Source organism: Populus trichocarpa, chromosome 2 (genome assembly GCF_000002775.5).
Source record: "Populus trichocarpa isolate Nisqually-1 chromosome 2, P.trichocarpa_v4.1, whole genome shotgun sequence".
NCBI lineage: Eukaryota > Viridiplantae > Streptophyta > Magnoliopsida > Malpighiales > Salicaceae > Populus > Populus trichocarpa.
Genome location: NC_037286.2, coordinates 4,327,395 through 4,347,964, shown reverse-complemented (window position 1 = coordinate 4,347,964; position 20,570 = coordinate 4,327,395). Strand labels below are relative to the sequence as shown.

General features: G+C 32.2%; 1 protein-coding gene across 2 annotated transcripts; it reads left to right on the top strand.

Moving 5' to 3' along the window:
- Positions 1 to 14,572: 14,572 nt before the first annotated feature.
- LOC7467795 (protein PIGMENT DEFECTIVE 338, chloroplastic) lies at positions 14,573 to 19,099 on the top strand. Of its 2 annotated transcripts, XM_024594635.2 has the most exons (8): positions 14,573 to 15,550; positions 15,875 to 15,949; positions 16,035 to 16,106; positions 16,638 to 16,718; positions 16,834 to 16,931; positions 17,033 to 17,158; positions 18,304 to 18,352; positions 18,456 to 19,099. In XM_024594635.2, exons 1-8 carry the CDS (start codon positions 14,633 to 14,635, stop codon positions 18,621 to 18,623), a joined length of 1,587 nt encoding a protein of 528 aa, XP_024450403.1. In that variant the 5' UTR covers positions 14,573 to 14,632; the 3' UTR covers positions 18,624 to 19,099. The 2 variants fall into 2 exon arrangements, with proteins under 2 accessions (XP_024450403.1, XP_024450404.2); XM_024594636.2 differs by lacking the exon at positions 18,304 to 18,352.
- Positions 19,100 to 20,570: the final 1,471 nt, after the last annotated feature.

The window sequence follows — 20,570 nt, the reverse complement described above, 5'->3', positions numbered from 1 at the left end:
AGGTTAAAGAGTATATAATAAATTGAGCAGAGCATGGTGAAAAAAAATTGAAGTTTTTTACCACTTCCGACTTTTTGAGTAATGCTGACAGGGATCGGGAACGAAAATAAACCTCCTTGCACACATTTAAGCCAAACAATTTCAGTAGAAATGAATCAAAGTTTCGGTTATATATATATATATATATTTATTAGCCTAATCATAGAAGCATTTCAAATGTAGCTGATTCTGAGAAAGAGTTAAAATAAGGGGAAATCTCAATGCACAGAACATATAATTGAAGCTTCGAAGATTATAGGGTTTGAATTGAAGCTTTGAAGTAATCAAACCAACTCAAAAGTGTCTCTTACACTTTTTTTTTTTTAATTATGGGTATCCGGGTCAGCTTACATGTATCTCGACTAATCTATAAAAACCCTGAAGTTAACGATAATGTAAGTTTCCAATAGATTTGAGGTTTGTGTCACTTTTTAACTGATAATTTTTTAAAAGTAAATTTAAGATCTGATCAATTAAACCACAAAAATCAAAATTAAAATTGCCTCTTACACTTAATTTGTCTAGAAGCAAGCTTTGAAATTCTAGTTTCTCACACTGATTTTTGTAATGGGTGATTTAACTCTAATTAACGATATGCTGACTGCCGAGGCAGCCAGGATTAAAGCCTAAAACTACGGGGCAACTTGATTAATCCCAGCAGACCAGGACCGACCAAGAAAGAAAAAAAGCTTAGAACAATATATTAATGGGGGCCATGGACACTGTATACCCGTTGGTTGTCATTATCGGAGGGAATTAACGATTTCGGTTTTGGCTCCTCCTTATGTACTGGTCGGTCGATCGGTTAGAAACAACTCTATCGTGGCCTTGTCCTATACGTCTTCAATCCAGCAAGAGTTTCAGAACTGTAAGTACTTAGCTATCTAAGGTTTTTCAGACCATGTCATGACCAGCTAAACTCGGGTGCTTTTAATCCAGCAAAATCCATTAATTTGGCCAGACCGACAATCAATAATTATCCTGCACTTTTCAAAACGGCCTTGTATGGAAACCCATGGCTTGTATTCATAGTACCATGCCCAGACGCAAGTGGAGACGCACATGGTATTCATAGTGCCCATCCAGGAAGAAGAATCATAATGGACAGTAGCATGCAACATGAAGCTTGTCTTGACCTCTATGAAAATTAAGGTCCCACAACTCGAGCTCCAGGCATACTGCCGGTGGCGGACCCAAAAAAATTTTAAATGAGAAATAAGTTACTAATAAACATATAATAAATATGTTTGATATTATATATTATATTATATAGACCTATATTATATATAAATTAATTAATTTGAAATGTATGTACTAACTCATATTAAGCAAAATTAATGTAAAAATATTTTTAAAATAAAAAAACTTACATTATAATTATTTTTTTCGAATTTTCATATTTTAAAACTGCTTTATAATGATTTTATTCTTAATTTCATTAAAGATATTCTTTCCCAATATATACAATCAAAGTTTCATTTATCTATTTCTAAATCTTCCAGGGACAAGTGAAATTATTGGTAACAATTTTTTATTGACTTGTTGTTTTATACAAGTGGGTTAAATATAGATATTAATATATTTTTTTAATTTTTTTTATCATGTCCATAATTTTTTAAGTTGTCAAGTACTTCATTTTTAATCACTAGTAAGTTGATCACCATCATTTTTCATATAAAATTCATAACAAAATACATATTAATTTATCAAAACTCATTTCAATTCATATAATATTATCCATACACATTAATTTAACAAACTCATAAATTATCATAAACTCTAACATTTTTAATAACTAATTGTAAAGAAATAAAACTAAAATTAGACAATGCAATAAATAAATAAAATAAAATAAACTCACCTAAAATATAAAATATAAAGCATAAAAGATTACCCCGCATTCTGGAAACCCGTTGCTTGTATAGTACACCATGCCAGACGCAAGTGGAGACGCACATGGTATTCACACTGATCATCCAGGAAGAAGAATCATAATGGACAGTAGCATGCAATATGATGAAGCTTTTCTTGACCTAGGTGAAAATTAAGGTCCCACGACTCGAGCTCCCTGGCATTCTTAGAATACCATCTGTCTTCCATGACAACTCAAGTCCAGAATACTATCAATGTTTTGCACAGAAATAGGGTGATTTTCAATCTTGTACTGTTTTTCCCCTTTTCTATATATAATATATTGTCCAAAAATAGCATTGAAACTTCTTAAAGGATCTTTGAGTTTCTCTGGGCCAGCTTGAAATTAACCATATAACCTAAACCGTCCCTGCATCTGCATGTGGGCATGCTTTTAGTAAACCGTATATGATCACTTTTAATTGAGATTCTTAAAAACTATGAGGATTAGTTAATTAGTCTTATTAAATTAGAAAAAAGGCTTATTTATCAAAAACCAAGTTATATTATAGCCCCATGCATGCATGATCGCCTCATAGAGAACAGGATTAATGGGCTCCAATAATACTGAACAGTAGTATCGATCGGATGCTTTTACTTTTTGTATGTGTAACAATTCACTTAACCAGCACTGTTAACGAAAGCTTTTGGTCACATCCATGCGTGACTTTAGTTAGTGCATTGTGGCTAAGATCAAGCGATGACGGCTAATTATGGAATCGACCCTTTCGTTGGAATTAATGCCCTTCCCGCTATCATTATGCTCCAGGAATATATTTTTCCAAAGTAACATGTTATTATTAGTTCAATTTTATTACTAATTATGCCCATCCCTCTTCCAAATTAAATACCGCTATACCTCTTCTTTGTTTTTTTTTTTTTGTTTTTTTTCATTTTTTGGATAAAGCATCTAGCCTAGGGCCTCGAGGCAAACCATTCACAGGATCAAGTTTCCTAGCACCTTCGGGACTAGACAAAATCACAACACTTTTCAACAAATCTTGTCGTAAATAATTGTTTCTTTAAAATCCTCAGAGATTATTATGACTCGAGGTTTGCCCTAGATTTTTTTTAATATATGTATTTACTTGAAAGCAACATAAATTAGATCATCACCATGCCTTTGATTTTTTTTAATATCCTACCTTTTGGTCTATATATGGGCTTCTTTATCTAGTTTTTATGGGCAAGTGGGATGGGATTCAGGAAACAGATCTTGGCTGTTTATAAACCGCAGTCTGCAAGGAAATAACCCCCCGTCTCCTTTCATCACCTCATTTCATTCCACGTGGTTGTGCCACGTGTTTCGAACGGTTTGTTTTGTTTACGTACTTTTGGTTTTTATTTTTATCAATTCCGTTATCCAATTATATATTGTTTTTATTTTATTTTAAAAGTGTTTTTAAATAAAATAAAATAAAAATTATTTTTTTTATTTTAAATTAATATTTTTTTAGTATTTTCAAATGGTTTTGATGTGCTGATATCAAAATTGATTTTTAAAAAATAAAAAAATATTATTTTAATGCATTTCTAAATAAAAAGTATTTTAAAAAAAAATCACAATCACATTTCTAAACGAGCTCTTAATACCCACAGCAATTCTATTTCAGCATTTAATATGATAACTTTACTAGTAAATAATGGTTGGTTAAGAATTTTAATTCTCCGGAAAAAAAAAACAGTTTTCTAGTTTTTCTATAATCCTCTATTAATTATTAATTAATATTTTTGTTGTTATATTTCAATCCCAATTAAAATGAGTATAGTAATTCGTAGGAAACAACCTCCTCGTTAAAACTTGACTAGTGAATTTGTCTTATGATTTTTATACATGTACGTGTGAGAATAAGAACTTGTCTTATGACTTTAATCACACCTTGCTTTGTAATACCATCAGCTAGGATCATAGTTATTTTAATAAGAATTTATGTGTTAAAATACTTTTTATTTAAAAATATATTAAAATAATATATTTTTTTATTTTTTAAAATTTATTTTGAACACCAACATATCAAAACAATCCAAAAATATATAAAATTTATTTTAAAATAAAAAAATCCAAAAAATAACAAAATAGCAAAGAGACCCTTAATCAAAGAGCTGCATGAAAAATATGATTTTCAAAGGAGGGGCTGCATATGCTTTCTATGTTGATAAAAAGGTTCTCTCTCCTATATATAGCTTTTATGGGGTATTTTTTTAATTTCAAGTGATGCTAAAGTTCAAGCAGTTAAGGATATTTTATTTTCTGTGGTTTCTCTTAGAATGGGCATCTCATATCTGTTGTAAGAATCTCTATGGGACCGTCACAATCTTGCCCATATAAATTGAGGTTTTTTTCCTTACACTTTTTTATAAAGATGATCACATATTTGAATATACATACAAACACTATTGAAAGCACTATTGGACTGTTCAATGGTGGGTCATGAGCAGTCTGTGGCTAGAGATCAACAATGGTGGATAATAGCAAAATAAGAGCACCGGAGGAACAACCAAGGCAGCCTGGAGCTAGAGATCAACAAATTGAGGTGAAGTCAATGAAAGATATTGATGTGGTTAAGAAATTTGATGAACCAAGAAGTTGGATCTGTAATTTGATGAACCCGTTAATTGGAGAAGTTTGCAAGTGTTTAAGATTTTTGATTTTATTTTCAGTTTTACATACATGCATGCCTCTAAATGGATTGCTATTTATTTTTAATTTTTTTGAAAATTGACACAAATAAAATACGGAATATTTTCACAATCTTAAAATCTTGATGTCAATTTCCGGTAGACAATGGCTCGGATTCAAGTACCCGATCATTGTTTTTCTATTTGAATTATATTTTTTATTGCATGACAATTTTCGGTAGACATGGTAATTTCACACTTCTCTTGTTGTGGGTTTTTTAAAAATTAAGTTAAAAGTATATGAGCTTTTATTTTTTAAAAATCTGAAAAGTGATAGGAGGCTGCTTATTTTATTAAAAAAATATAAAATAACCTTAGAATATTTTAAAAGGTAATATATTAACTTTAATTATTTTTCTTTGACACGGATCTTAATTATTTTATTTTAAGGAACGAACTCTATACTTTCTCGAACCTTCCTAGTTAATCGATATGATGCTTGTGGGATCAGTCTGAAGACTCTGAATTGACAATCACAGGGACAAATATTTGACAAAAACACCTGTGAAGCAAATTCCCCAAGCAACTTATTCTGAATTTTCAAAGGGATTCGCTTTGAGAGTGCCAAAGAAGAGATGAAAGTGCCCAGGAGAGGTGTTAATCATGTAATAAAGACACACCTCGTCGACTTATTCTTTCTCGGACGTCGCTATCGATATAAAACCAGGCGATAACATTTTAGTGTTAGAATAATTTATTCCCACGGCATCGACAGTCAACTTCATGAAGGCTAATTAATATTCGAGGATCAATTGAGAAACTATACGTGTGTGGCCGGAGAAAGAGGTAGAATGGTAGATCATGGTCCACTGATAAAGAGTCGACGTTAGTCCCGTGAGATCCAGGAGAACCACACACCTGGCTTCCGACAATATTTTCACTTAATTATTTACATGTATAAGATAGTAAACTTCATTTTTGTGTGTATATTCATATATTCTGCTTTTATTATTGTAAACATTATACCTAAGATTTTCCAAAAAGTTTCGATGTTGTCCAGGTAAGAAAATTTAGATGAACATGTACATCCACTCTCTAAATTGTTATTTAATTTAGATGGAGACTTTTTTAATTGATGCTCATTTTTTATGTTAAACTATTAATAGGTTCTTTTTTGTTACCTTTCATCTCCCTTTATTTCTTTTCTTTTGATTTTAACACATAAACGACGAAGCGATTTGGATTGGAGCCTCTTTTATTAGGTTTTAATGAAGTAGAGAAAACTTCAAACTACATTTGGTTTTTCACTGCTTTGTCTTGGGATAAGGTGATTTGTCTGTGTTTCTTGCCAAACACGCCTCATGACAGCATAAAAGACTCTCTAATACTTAAATTAGTTAATGTAGAAGGAGATGAGTAAATTAACTAATAACTCTTTATGCCTCATAAGCTTACATAGTAGAGGAGAAAAAAATGATGAAGTGTATTTGTTTTCATAGAAAGTTGAGTTATTAGTTGTTGTGTTTTCTGTGTTATTGGTGAAAAGGTTATCCTAAATTATAGTTATTGGTGGGAGAGGGAGGTCAAACCAGGAGAGTTAGTGCAAGAGTCAGGTCGAGAGTTACTCACTAGTGAAAAGGGTAGCCATTTCAAGAAAAGATGGGGATTTTATGTTGTGATATGTGTAGAGAAAGATAACCATTAGTGAAAGAGCAAGCATCCTCTAAAGAGACATGGTGAGGAAGGTAGTTATTAGTGTGTAAGGGTGGCCTTTGCAGACGTGTTGTACTAACAAGAGAGATAAGTTGAGGGTGTTTTGTATTGTAGTGTGTGCCGAACAAGGTAGTCTCATAATCATTCGCGGCTTGGCGAGGGTAAGAGAGAGGGTGGGAAAAAAAAAGGGTTCGATTAGTTCTCTTGAAAAAAAGATTCAATTATGCTTCCTTGGAAAAGGTTTTGATAGGCTTCTTGAGAGGAGGGTTTGGTTGGACTTTCTTAGATCGATGAGTGATTAGTTGGGCTTCGCCTAAAACAGCTAGGATTTGTTTTTTGATTTCATACACCATCAAGTTTCATTTGATATTAGTGATTATACCGCCACCATTAAAAAAATAGAAAAAATCAATGAAAATGTCAATGGAAAACTTTCATCAATAATTTTTTCAGCATTTTTGATGTGTCGAATGGCCAATGGAATTGTCGATAGAAATTTCATTAATGATTGTAAAAGGAATTAAAACTCAACAGTCATTTCCTCTCCCCATTTCATCTTCTTCTTTCAATTCAAATTACAGCATCTCATTCCTCATAAATTTGGTCACCATAACTTGTCGGTGCCGACGCAACATCTCTCTAAAAGCTTAAGTTTCCCTTATTGGTTTAATTTTTTGCCAAGCTTCACTTTACTAATTAAGCAAACTCATCCATTTATGTTTTTACCTATTTATGTTTTAATTTAATTTATTAAAATTGTTTGTAGTATTTATAATTTGCTTGTATATTTAAGTGTTTTACTTGGTTTATAATGATAACTTTATTGTATTAATGTATGATTTTTATTTTTGGTTTGTTGTTTGGAATTTGGGAAAATTTAATTTAATTTGTCACTTATAAAAATTGAGTATAGTTTTATAACTTAGATGTGTTGAAATTGAAAAGGTGATGAGTAATTTAATGGGTACTAATTATTTGGTGTCAACTTTATGGTTAAGTTGAAAATTCAAGGAAAGATTATTTGGTGTGAAATTGATAATGATTAATGGTTGAATAAGTTTGAATTGAATAAATAATTGATAATTAACTGGCCCAATTAATTTTAGACAATTATGGGTTTTGTTGAAGATTTAGGAAAAAATAAGTTAACATGTAATTGATAACAATTAAAGTATTAATTGATATTATTTATTCTTAAATGGAGTCAATGATGGGTAGTTAATTGGGTATCAATTATTTTTTATTAATTTTATTATTTGATTGAAAATTTAAGGGAAATTGAATTTGCACGGAAATGATAACAATTAGAGGTTAAGTATGTTTCATCTTATAAAATGTTTGATAGTTAATGGACTATAAATTATATTTTTCTAAATTTGGATAATTGAGTTGCTAAAGAAATGATGGGTTATTAAGTTATTAGTTGGTTTAGATAGGTTAATTGTGATTTATTCTTAATAAATAATTAAATTTTTATTAGGTTGTATGTTTTAAATTTTTAATTATATTCATTGTTTTCTTTTAGGTACCACGAGATGACATACCCGCGCGCTGTCGCGGGCTTATAAAACAAATGTACTTGATAGTGTTATAATTGTGAACCAACGCTGGATAAGTAATAGAAATTAAAGGTATGATGGAGCAAATATTTCATGACGGAAAAAAAAGTTGTGTTGGTGATCAAAAACTTAAAGACTGAACAAAATAATTTGTAGCAATCTATAGTGTTTTGTGAGGAAAAATACAGTGCTTTCGCCACATGATTTAGCTTTTCAGTTAATAAAAAGCAAAAAAAATTACAAAGCTAAATTCTCTACCAACTTAATATTAAAAAAAAACCAACAAAGATAATTTTGGAAGGAAAAAAAACCCATGAGAAAAAACGTTGCAGCAATTGACAATGTTTTGTGAGGAAAACTATAGCACTTTTCCCAATAAAATAAAATTAAAAACCATTTAGAGAAATATTGTAGCAATCCACAGTGTTTTGTGAGAAAAACTACAACGCTTTCCTCATATGATTTAGCTTTATTGTAATTATAATTCTTAACCAACTCAATATTAAAAAAAAAATCAACAAAGATAATTTTGGAAAAAATCATAAAAAAATCACATGGGAAAACACTGCAATAATTCACAGTGTTTTAAAGAAAAAAATTACAAAGCTAAATTCTTAATCAGCTCAATATTAAAAAACAACAACAGAGACAATTTCAGAAAAAAAAAAAAAACAAACAACACCAAAAAAGGAAAAAAAATCATGTTGGAAACACTGTAGTAATTCACAGTGTTTTGTGATGAAAGCTACAGTGCTTCCCCATATGATTTAGCCTTATTTGTAATGACTTGTAATTGTAATTCACAAACAACTCAATATTAAAAAAATAAAATTGAAAAAGATAATTTGAAAAAAATTATAACAAAAAAAAACTATGCGGAGAGACAATGTAGCAATCCACAATGTTCTATGAGCAAAGCTACAATGCTTTCCCCGCATGATTAAGCTTTATTACAAAGTTAAATTTTAACCAACTCAATATTAAAAAAAATCAAATCGACGAAGATAATTTTGGAAAAAAATATTACAAAAAAAGAAAACACAAAAGAAACTGGAAAAAAACCATGTGAGGGAAAACTTGTATTTACTTGTAATTGCAATTCTTAACCAGCTTAATATTAAAAAAATAAAATTGACAAAGATAATTTTAGAGAAAAACATAACAAAAACAGAAAAAAATCATGTGGGAAAAAACACTGTAGCAATCAACAGTAATTTTCGAGAAAAGTTACAGTGCTTTCCTCACATATTGTAACTGTAATTTTTAATCAGTTCAATATTAAAAAATAAAATAAAAAAATATAATTTCGGAGAAAATTATAAAAAAAAACAATGCGGAGAAACACTGTACCAATCAACGATGTTTAAAAGAAAAAAAATTACAAAACTAAATTCTCAATCAGCTCCATATTAAAAAAAAAATCGACAAATATAATTTTAAAAAATTAAGAAATAAAATAGAAAAATTATGTGGAAAAACATCGCAACAATTCACAGTATTTTAAAGAAAAAAATTACAAAGTAAAGATTTTAACCAGGTCAATATTTAAAAAGTAAAATAAAAAAAATAATTTTGAAAAAAAACAAAAGAAAAAATAAATGAAAAAAAAAGAAAAAATAGGAAAGTTGAAAAAAAAAGTAATTTTGAAAAAAAATAATTTTGAAAGAAAAAAGGAAAAAAAAGAAAAATAAAAAGAAAAAAGAAAAAAATTAGCGCAAAAAAAAGAAAGAAAAGCATTATGGATTACTGTTGTAATCCACAGTGTTTTGTTTGTGGAGGAATAGTGATTCCTCAATAACATTTAGAATATGTTGTAATGTATTTAAGAATAAATAATAAAGAAACTAGATAAAAGATTAAAAGGTAACAGAAGAGTTCTATTAATAGTTTAACATAATAAAATGAATATTAATTTAAACAAAAATAAATAAAAAAATCTATGTAAATAACTAATAATTCAAGAGATTCATATTACATAAAACTTAACAATAAATCTACCTTTTGAGTTTATTTCTTGAAGTATTACCTTCGATACATTATCACAATATGTATACAGATAAACAAGACAAAACAAAACGGACAAAAGAGGTGACTTTTTATGGTTAGATTCCGGTAACTGTATAAAAGTAGCTAGGGTATAGAATCGAAACTTTTTCGAAAACCACAGGGATATTATTAAAAGATTATAATTATAGATATAGAAATGAAGTTCTGACGATTTTGATATGAGCATACCCCATCAATAGTAAAAATATTAATATATTTTCACCTTAACTCTGAGGTGTAGTTTAATGAGTTGTTTTTTTGAATTTATTTTTTAAAAATTATTTGTTTAAGTGTTATAAATCTCAAAATAATTAAAAACTTATATAATTATTAATTTATGATCCAGACATCCATAATTATCACAAATATATATATATATATTCTGACGTCAAAGGTTTGGACAAACTATCGATTCTGGCTGAAAACACTGTACCCACCGAACTGTTTATATATGACTTGTTAATTCTGGGTTTTAAGTGAACATCCATGTCAAACACAGTCCCTGAGACAGAGAAAGTCGAGGACAAGTGTTTTTGTCGTCGTCACTATAATCCACTCCAAAACTGCGAGGTGGCATGGAAAAATTAATGAAGTTGTGACAGGTTTCCAGTTTATTTAAAATTCGAGCTTTTCCTGTCAGTGATGCTGCATTGATGACCACCCTGACAATATATGGTAATATCTTTTATTAACTGAAAAAGAAAATGTATTGATTCCCTAATCTTGCTCCATTGCCCGCAATGGCTCCTGGACGCAGCCGATGGAAAAAGTGTATCCGCAACTATACGTAATCTCTCGTCTGTTTTGCACCAGTAGATGCAAAGTCAAGATTGTATTACCTTTTTGGTTACAGAAGTCAAGATTATTTTAATTGCTAACACGAGAATTAACGAGTATTTAATGTCCACAGTACTATCGTTTTCATGTATGATGTTCGGTACCGTAATCTTAAGGTAATAACGTTGAAAAGCCTGGGATTGTCTCGAATTTTTTAATTTTTTTTACATGTGAATTAATTTAAATGCCGGTTTGCCCTCTCGGAGCACATCATCAATCCCTTCACATCAACCACTCATTTTTTTCTTGCCATTATCTGCCGAAAATCAATGTCATTAGGTGAGTATTAGTTGGGGGTTGAAAATTATGTTGATAATTGGACATCAGCTTTTTTGGCTAAAAAAGACCGAGATAGGTCGAATATATCACCTCGGTGCATCCAATGCTGGCCACGCAATTCAAATCTAACACCAAGCTCTCGGACATTGCATGTGTTTTAGATATTAAGAGTCAACTTATTGTTACTATAAACTTGACTGTCTGGTTTCTGATTCGGGCCTGCTGGTGGAATGTTCGGGCTTGCATTTCTAAATCATTTAGCTAGAGAATTCTTATTTGAATTTTATTCGAAGTACTCGACAGGCACCATCAGTGTTGGAAGTTTGCAAGTCGGCAATTGTTCCCTTGTCTGGGATTGTTCTGTTCAATTATCGCAAATTCTAGCAATAACCCCAAATGTACAACATCGAGGTTTTGTCTGAAAATCCGACTCGCCATATTAATTCTAGATGGCCAAACTTTGTAGTTTTCCTACAAGGAGACTTGGTTTTAGAGTTGAAATGTTTAATTTTCAAGTTCTGGTTTTACATTAATTACTTGTGAAAACATTGAAAACAGGAATGATGATATCTAATCCAGAATTTAATTGGCCTTCGAATAAACAACTAAAACATTTCATGTCGGTTTGAATAAACAAATAAATCGTTTTTAAACATAAGAGATTGCTTTGTTTGATAGGAAGGAAACTCATTGGTCTATGGTTTAGATTAAACTCCCACTGTTGATAAAGACATATCTATCTTGTATCTTGTACTAACTTATTCACCGTATTGTTTATTCTTGTATTTCAAATTATATTTAAGTATGTTTTAAAAGTACATATAATTTAAAAAATATTAAATTAATATTTTTTAATGTTATTTTATAGTTCTGATGTGCTAAAATACAAAAATAAAAATCTAAAAAAAATTATTTTAATATATTTTCAAGTGAAAAAGATGTTTAAAAAATATCATGTATTACAATATAAAACATGAAAACATTGTGCAGGTCTCTCTCACGAGTATATATAGTTAATTTATTAAAAATAATATTTGTAGAACAAGAGGTCAAGATTAAATCTTTTTTATTGCAAAGAAAAAGATGGCATGCTTTGTCATGATCATGGTAGCATCTCCACATTCGAAATTGGGAAGATCGAAGATACCATTTATAATTAAGCAGTGACTTTGATGGGCCATACAAAGCATGTTTATCCATGGTCCCTTGAGATTGAGTGGAGTCTCCGACAGATAGATATAATTTTAAAAGCTTCATCTTTCTTGAGCTCATCATGTAGTGGAACATTTTTGCTAGCTCCAATCCATCAGAATGGCAGAGAAAAGAGAAAAGGTTTCCTCGCTCCAAAACTTGTTCGTCCTCGGTTGCTACTAGCTAGGGTTCGAAAACGAATCGGAGCTTGGGCTAATCCATCTTTGTGTTTACGTCAGGAGAATTAAGGACATAAGGCTAGAAATACAGAAGCGTTGAGCCCAAGTAGATAAGTAAATACGCCCACTCCAAATATTTGTAGAGAGTAGCCTAGCAAAATTCTTTCAGCCCCAAGCCTACACGAACAATTTCACTAGGCCTTCCTCGATCCAGATCCTTTCTAGGCGACGCCGTGACCCCTTCAAACCCAGACAAACGTCCCTTTTACTCGAAAGCATGGATATAAAACTCGGTCGCGAAACTTGTAGATATTATCATATTATAAGAGAAAGAACTTGTATTTTTTTTTATTGTAGATTGTAGTTATTAACATTTGAGTGTTTTAAACTTTAAATTTGATTTATATTTTAAGTATTTGAATTATATTTGTCAATTCAAAAATTTTAAATTGTTATTTGTTAGAAGTTGTGCTGAGATTTATGCATGTTTAAATTCAACATACTAAATTTTTTTTGATTAACGTGGGTGTTCGGGCCAGCTTGCGTGCACCTCGACTAATTTTATGGGTCCTGAAGTTAATGACCATGTAAGCCTCCAATAGCCATGAGGTTTGTGAGACTCGAACTGGTGACCTCTAAGGAACTAACTCAAGTCCTGACCAGTTATACCCCTCGGAGTTACATACTAAAATTTTTTAATATGGTATATCATTGACCTGCCGGATTAAATTGGTAACTTGTATATTAACCCAGTAATCTAAACTATTTTTCAACATGTTAGAAAGTTTGCTCAAAATAAAAAAATCACATTATCACAGTAGTTATTGATTATCGAAAGAAATAATTTTTCATAAAATCTCAATCACCAGATTAGTATTCAATATAGCTCACTTTTCTACATTTAAACAATAATATAACTAGAAAAATGATTTTAAAAAAATTCTTTATGTAAAACCAAACAAGCAAGGGTAGAAAATCACTAGTGTATATTAGATTAAATACTATACTAAAACTTCTAAGTAAAAGACTGTAACAATGGTTTTTTTTTCCTCCTTAAACTTTTGTTTTCAATTATAGTCTTTTATGCCCAATCTGTCAAACTTTTGTTAAGGATTGAATCAATTCAAAAAAATAATCAAAATGTAAAACAAGGAGAAAGGCCATGGTGAATCTAAAATTACATGGAAAAGTTGTTTTTTACCCTCACACTCTTCATTTTATTCCTTGTATAGTTATGCAGATTTTGCATTTTTAATTTTGATTTGAAAATTCATTTTCTTTTCATTATAGCCCTCAAGTTTGTTGTGAGAGGAAAGAATCATTGTATCATAGTAATAAGAGAAAAGATCATTGATTTGACCACATTTTAAAAATAAAAAATTTTGATTTTAGTATCAACATAATTCATTTGATGAGCGGGTTCGTATTAAGATTTTTTGAACCTTGATGTTATCTAAAAAGATAGATTAGAGTCAAAAGAGGAGGGGGGCGAATCCGATTTGATTTTGTATTATTCAACTATTTTTGGAGTTTTTTGGCTTGTTAAATTGGTTTTGGGTGGTTTTAGGAGAGTTTATTAATTGCGTTTTGGGTTAAAATGGTTTGAAAACAACCCCACTTAATTTTCATGGCACCACGAAACAGCTGATGTGTCGTCTTTTATTTTTTTATATAAAAAAATGTTTTTTCTTTAAAAATAGATGTAAATAACAAATAAGATTTTTAATACATTTTTTTTTATATAATCGTATCATGATTTTTTAATATTTTTATCTTCAATCATATACAAAATATTATCGTGGATTTATTATGTTAAATCAAGTTGATTTAATATATTATTTTTTTAAAAATATTATCTTGAATTTATTTATTGTTAAAAGCTAAATCGGTTATCCAAATTGCATCCGAACTCACACAATTGGATTGTATTTTTTTTTTTTATCATCTAGGTTTTTTTGATGTCCCTTTATTATTATGTTATTTCTTTGCATTTTATTTTTTCTCTTGTCCATCCTTCAGCGGAGGTTGCAATAACCTAGTAATATTTGCGCTTGCAAGACCAGCCAGAAGCATGTCAGGGAAGCCCAATTTACTTGGGCCTAGTCACTGAGCCTGAGCATAGCCTGGCAGCATCTTTCAGCCCAATGAAGAACCGAACATGATAAAACACACAAAGTGGATAAAACCACGAGTAAAAACGGGAGGAGGTGTAAGCAGAGAGCTACGCTCATGAGGTGCAAAGAAACAGGATAATTAAAGATGCAAATCCTTCTTCTTCAACCCTGTAAGTCTCTCACTCTCTTCAGCTATTCACTACCATCCAATACTGACAGCTTAGTTATCACACATAAGAGGAGCATAGTCCATCATAACAAGTGTGCAAAACCCCCCTGTTTTCACTCATTTTGTAGTCTGGGGACACTTAAAGCCATTTTTTTGTCTAAGAATTCCCAACTTTGGAAAAGTTCCCTCGTTACATTATGCTCCCAAAATGATGTCTTTGATGATTTTTCGAGTACCCAACTGCCTGAAAAGGAACGGGATGATAGAATTCAAGTGAATGAGGAGCTTGAATTGTTAAATAAGCCATCTCCAGTGATTTTTAATAATGGTTTGGATGTAGAAGCTGATAAAGAATCTGAGAAACCTGGTAAAGATGAGGCCTTGGCGCCTTTTTTGAAGTTCTTCAAGTCTAATGATTCATTGGATGAAGTGAGTGAGGATGAGCGTGATTTAGGTGTTGTAGAGGAGAGAAGTGGTGTGGATAATGAAGACAAGGAGCCTAGGAAGATTAATGTGGACTATTATGAGCCAAAACCTGGTGATTTTGTGGTTGGAGTTGTGGTTTCTGGCAATGAGAATAAACTTGATGTGAATATCGGGGCAGACTTGTTGGGTACAATGCTAACAAAGGAGGTGCTGCCTTTGTATGACAAAGAGATGGAATTTTTGTTGTGCGATACAAAGAAGGATGTCAAGGAGTTCATGGTTAAAGGGAAGATGGGGATTGTTAAGGACGAGGTTGCAATGAGTCCAGGCCCCCCAGGGTTAGGGAAGCCGGTTGTGGAGACAGGAACAGTGCTGTTTTCAGAGGTTCTTGGAAGGACGCTTAGTGGAAGGCCATTACTTTCTACCAGACGGCTTTTCCGGCGGTTAGCTTGGCAACGAGTGAGGCAGGTTCTTTTCTCGCTTTCTTCCTTTCCACTTTGTTTTTTTTTTTTTTTTTTTGTGCTGAGATAGCTTCTTGGTAAAATTCTTTAGATGATTCAAAATGAATTTTCAGACATTAATAGGAATCCCTTGTTTGTTGTTTGCGTTTTTCTTTCTGAGAAAAAATATGTCGATTGCCTTTGTAATTGAGTAAAATAATAAGATAGTTTTTTTTCAACGCATTTCTTTGCAGCTTCTTACTGAAATAAAAACAATCAGGTTGGAATTGGTCCTTTAGAAATTAACTATGAAATTGAGGATTATTGTTGACATCTTACTTTGTGTCAGCAGATCAAAGATCTGAATGAACCTATTGAGATTAAAATTTCAGAATGGAATACCGGGGGCCTACTTACGAGAATTGAGGTCTGTGTACCCTTTATGTATTTGATTTGTGTGTAAATGCATTGCATGCATAGTAATGATAAATTTTTGGAATTTGCTCTTTCAGGGATTGCGAGCTTTCCTTCCAAAGGCTGAGTTAATGAACAGAGTGAACAATTTTAAGGAGTTGAAAGAAAATGTAAAGTGCAATACCCTGGAATTTCTGGTGCTGAATTACTTATAATTTTTGTTTTTGTTAGGTGTTGATGCTTTAATCATTTAATAGTTGTTGCCACGTTGCATCAATCATAAGAACTTGTTCCTGGAATAAAATTGTATAAAATGCACAATCTTCTGCCTTTGGATTTACATTTCCATATTATACACTCTTTACAATGATTTTCCGAAGCCTGGTGCATGTTTGTGGTTATTCAAGGCACCTGTGCGGATTAATTTTCCAAGGCAAGGCATTGGTGTTTCTATAATTAGATAACCTATCTGGATTTACCTCTGAATTTGATAGTAAAATCCTTGTCAATACACCTAAAACGGTGTTCCTTTCGGTCCACTTCATCAACTGTCTTGCTATAGGCCTCCCTTGGGTTGTGTCTTGACTATACTTGTTATCTATGAATTTTGTTCTTGAATTTTTTTTTTTGCCAATCATGTGCTTTATTTTGTTGCATCTGTTGGATGCTTCTTGTGGTTCACTGGTTTCATCATGGTGTAGGTGGGTCGCCAAATATACGTGCTGATTAAACGAATAAATGAGTCAAATAATGAGTTGATACTCAGTGAAAGGGAAGCTTGGGTCAGTTTCCTTGTGGCATTCTATTTTACTTTTCTCCTTTTGTTGTTGAGATTTTGATTTGGCTAAAAAAATTTTCTGGTGAAGAAGCTCTATGAATTTGTGTACAAAATTGCAGGAAATGATAAACCTCCGAGAGGGAACACTTCTTGAAGGAACCGTTAAGAAACTTTTTCCATACGGAGCCCAAGTAAGAATAGGTGAAACTAACCGTAGGTGAGTTCTCTATACTTTTAGGTTGCAATTTAGTTTATATATCACAGCGTATTGCTCTTCACTCGTAAAGAAGTATACTAATATTTATTGATGCATTTCAGTGGGCTGCTGCATGTCTCAAACATAACTAGGACTCGCATTTCATCTGTCAGTGACTTGCTTAAAGTTGACGAAAAGGTTAAAGTCCTTGTTGCAAAGTCAATGTTTCCTGACAAAATATCTCTCAGGTAATTGAGGACTCAACTGCTGGGTTTCTTTCTCTGTTCATCCCATGCTTGCATGATGCATCTAATTTTCAGAATACTAGTCAGTCCAATGATAGAAAGGAACCATCAGAACCTTTTTTCGTGATACAATACAAGAGTGATGTATGCAAGACTTTTCTTTGTCTCTCTTTTTCCATATTTGGAAATGTACACACTCTAAAAATAACATGGCTAGCCTAAGAGAACATGAGAAGGTTCTGTGGTGCCAGTTCTGGAGAAAGATTCTTATTTATCATCATGAGAGATTATTTTCCTTAACAATTTAGGAACATTACTAGAGAGGAGTGACTTCAATGTATGGAAAAAGAAAAGGGGTAATGAAACAGTTTTGGTCCACCAAAAACTCAATTTTTTGATAAATTTTGGTCAGCCAGCAAAATCAGTTTTGTTTATTTTGCCAGTTCTTTAGTTACAGAATTATGTTGTTCATTGAGTTGTGCATTGCAATGGTTACATAAGATGTGGAAGTCACTTTTTATGGGCCTAGTATTCTCCTATGGGCAACAAAGATTGCTATCTAAATAGCACAGAATATGTCAATGTATGCTTTTTTTCCCAGAACATCCTAAATTTACAATTTAATTGTTAAATGAATCATGTATTTAGACACCAGATGCATGGTGCCCTTCACCTCTTCAAATGAGTTTCCTCCTTCCTCTTAGTGTTTAGCTATTTGTTGCTGATGGAAAGTCTTTTAATTCCCTTTAGCAAATTTGACTCTGTAGGGCTATGGATCTTTGATTAGAGGAACGATCCGATCATAAGTCCTTGAATCTCTGTGAACGAATCTTGATATTGTACCCTCTACACATTGAACCTGACTTCTTTTGTTTAGTTTATACACCTCACAACTGTGCTTGCAGCTCTTTTGAATTTCTTTCCCAAGGAAGCTCGGAGGGATTTAGATGGCTTTTACTTGGTTTAAATTCTGTGTTTACTGTGCCTTCTATGGGACTGTTCAATTGTTGCTAACCTTAACATTCAAATTCTTTGAAGATTTATTTGCATATTTTCACCAAATCTTTCTCTCTTTTCTTTTGAACTTGTAAAAGTGCCAAATAGTGGTACCAAGGTAACGACGTATTTTGCTTGCATGTACCATGCAGTATTGCTGACCTTGAAAGTGAGCCTGGTCTGTTCGTATCAAACAAGGAGGTCGGATATTTTCTGGGTTTTTTACCTTTTTCATTTAATCCTGTCTTATATGAGACTGAGTATGAGTTTCATTAGTAAAATTTGTGTTTTTGTTTTTGGACAGAAAGTGTTTGCTGAGGCAGAAGAGATGGCAAAGAAGTATCGGCAAAAGCTTCCAGCCAGTTCAACAAATTTGAAGCCAGAAATCCCACCAAGCAAGAATGCCCTATCTTCTGACACTGAGGCAACATTATATGCAAACTGGAAGTGGTTCAAATTTGAAAAGGAGTGAAAGAAGCTGGACTAATTTTGAACTTTTGTACCATCCAACCAGAACATGGAGGACTTGGGCCCGGCTCTTCTCTCACCCTAAACTTAAACACGGCTCATCATGGCGAAAGGGAAGAACTCATATCAGGCCATTATTCTCTCCGGGCAACGCAAAATAAATTTTTGTGGCTTGTGACTTTTGTGTTTCTGATTCAAAATCAGATTGGAAGGTCCACGACAGCATACGGCGATCACGGCATGGAAGCACGGAGTTCTGTCCAATATGTAACATGCATCTAATCGTCCTTTTCATATATTTTTTTAGTACCATACGGTTTTATTCTTCTACAATAAATTATCATATTCATTCATTTCCTCTGGTTTTACTTATTCAATTTGTCACTGACCGGAAAAAGGGCAAAGATAGTTTGAAATGGTAGTCTCTTTTCATCTATATGGAATTAATTACCCTGATGAGGTTATGTTTGAGTTGGTTCATCCGTCTAGTCTTGTTATTATATATATATAATGCACGTTGTTTTTGCCTTTGCTGTGAAAGATCGTCTATGTTCCTCCACCTTGATTCCATCAAGAAAGTGATATTATAGTATCAGCTGGGTCATAAGAATGGCCCTTTAAAATCTGAGTGTGCACCGTTGATATCCATTTGTTAAGAAAATATATAAAAAAATCGACGTATGACAGCTTGACTCCATGGAATGGTGTGACAGCTTCACCGAGTTTTACTTGTGCTGATGACCAGAAGAGAAAAATCGGTATTCAATCTTTGTTTAGCAGAAAGCTACGAGGACTTACCAACCCTAGCCTGATCTATTTTTGTCTCCATGCTTTCTTCAGTTACTAAACAAAGAATGTCTTTCTTTTGTTTTCAGGCAGGGGGGTTTACAAGTATTGTTTGTAATCCAAGTAAGTTGAAATGGCCTAGTTAAATAGGGTTTGGGGCTCCAGGAATTTTAAAGATGAAGAAAACATATAAAGTCAATCTGTAAAAGCCATTGCTGCATAATTATCTGCGCAAAGGATCTGTTTGCTAGCAACGGAAGCAAACTTTTGCTTAAGGATCATCAATATATTTTAATTTTATCCTATTTTTTTCTTGTTAATTCGAACCAACACTTGCATGTTAATCATTTTCAAGATGCCTGAGAACGAAATATCCTTCCGGACAGCTAGCCTTTTTGCACAAAACAAAATTAGTTCTAACCAAATTAAAAAATAAAAAATTCCACATTCCTTGTATCCAGCAACTCAGCCGAGTGCAGACCCATCTCCATGCCTTGATTTATGCTTCTTTAAATCTCAGTGAAATGTCAAACACAGTAATGGAGTACAAGCCAAGCATCTATATACTTTCTGCTTACAGTTACTTACCTTGTTCCCTGGTCTGTTTGCCTTGCCATCTCTCTAATTATTTAGCTAACATAGATAAATGAAGAAGGATGAGAGAAATCCCTCCGATCAAACTAAGAATTAATACACTCAGCCCCTCCCCTCCATACCCTTCTCGTTCTCGCAAACAGAGTCTAAAACAAATACTATATCTCATCATCAACTGCTTCCTATTCCCTTCATCATGAACCCTAACTATTTATTCATAGATGCATGATCGTCCGAGCGCGTAAATCATAATCAAGGGGGGGGGGGGAGACGAATTAATGAGATAAATGAGATTTCAATTCAGATTTTGTATATTCTAATCATGGCTTGCATCATAAAGTATGCCTTGATACGGCGCCTTAAATTAAAGGTATACTTTTGGACCCCTTTTTTATGAGTCTTGCTCCTTAACAGGGAGTTAGCTGGACCTCTGCACCACAGTTTTTATATTATAAGTGTAATAGCAATATGAATCCTGTTTTATTATGGGTTATAATTTCTTTTAAAAAAAATATTCAACATATAATTTATTTTGATGCATTTTTTTATATAAAAAAATTAAAATATAAAT

What these genes read in the sequence shown, in the direction of transcription:
- LOC7467795 (XM_024594635.2), top strand. Translation starts at nt 14,633, where the DNA reads ATGCAAATCCTTCTTCTTCAACCCTGTAAGTCTCTCACTCTCTTCAGC. An exon ending in TTAAGGAGTTGAAAGAAAAT is followed by an intron (nt 16,107 to 16,637) that starts GTAAAGTGCAAT and finishes ATCATGGTGTAG; the next exon opens with GTGGGTCGCCAAATATACGT. An exon ending in ATAGGTGAAACTAACCGTAG is followed by an intron (nt 16,932 to 17,032) that starts GTGAGTTCTCTA and finishes GATGCATTTCAG; the next exon opens with TGGGCTGCTGCATGTCTCAA.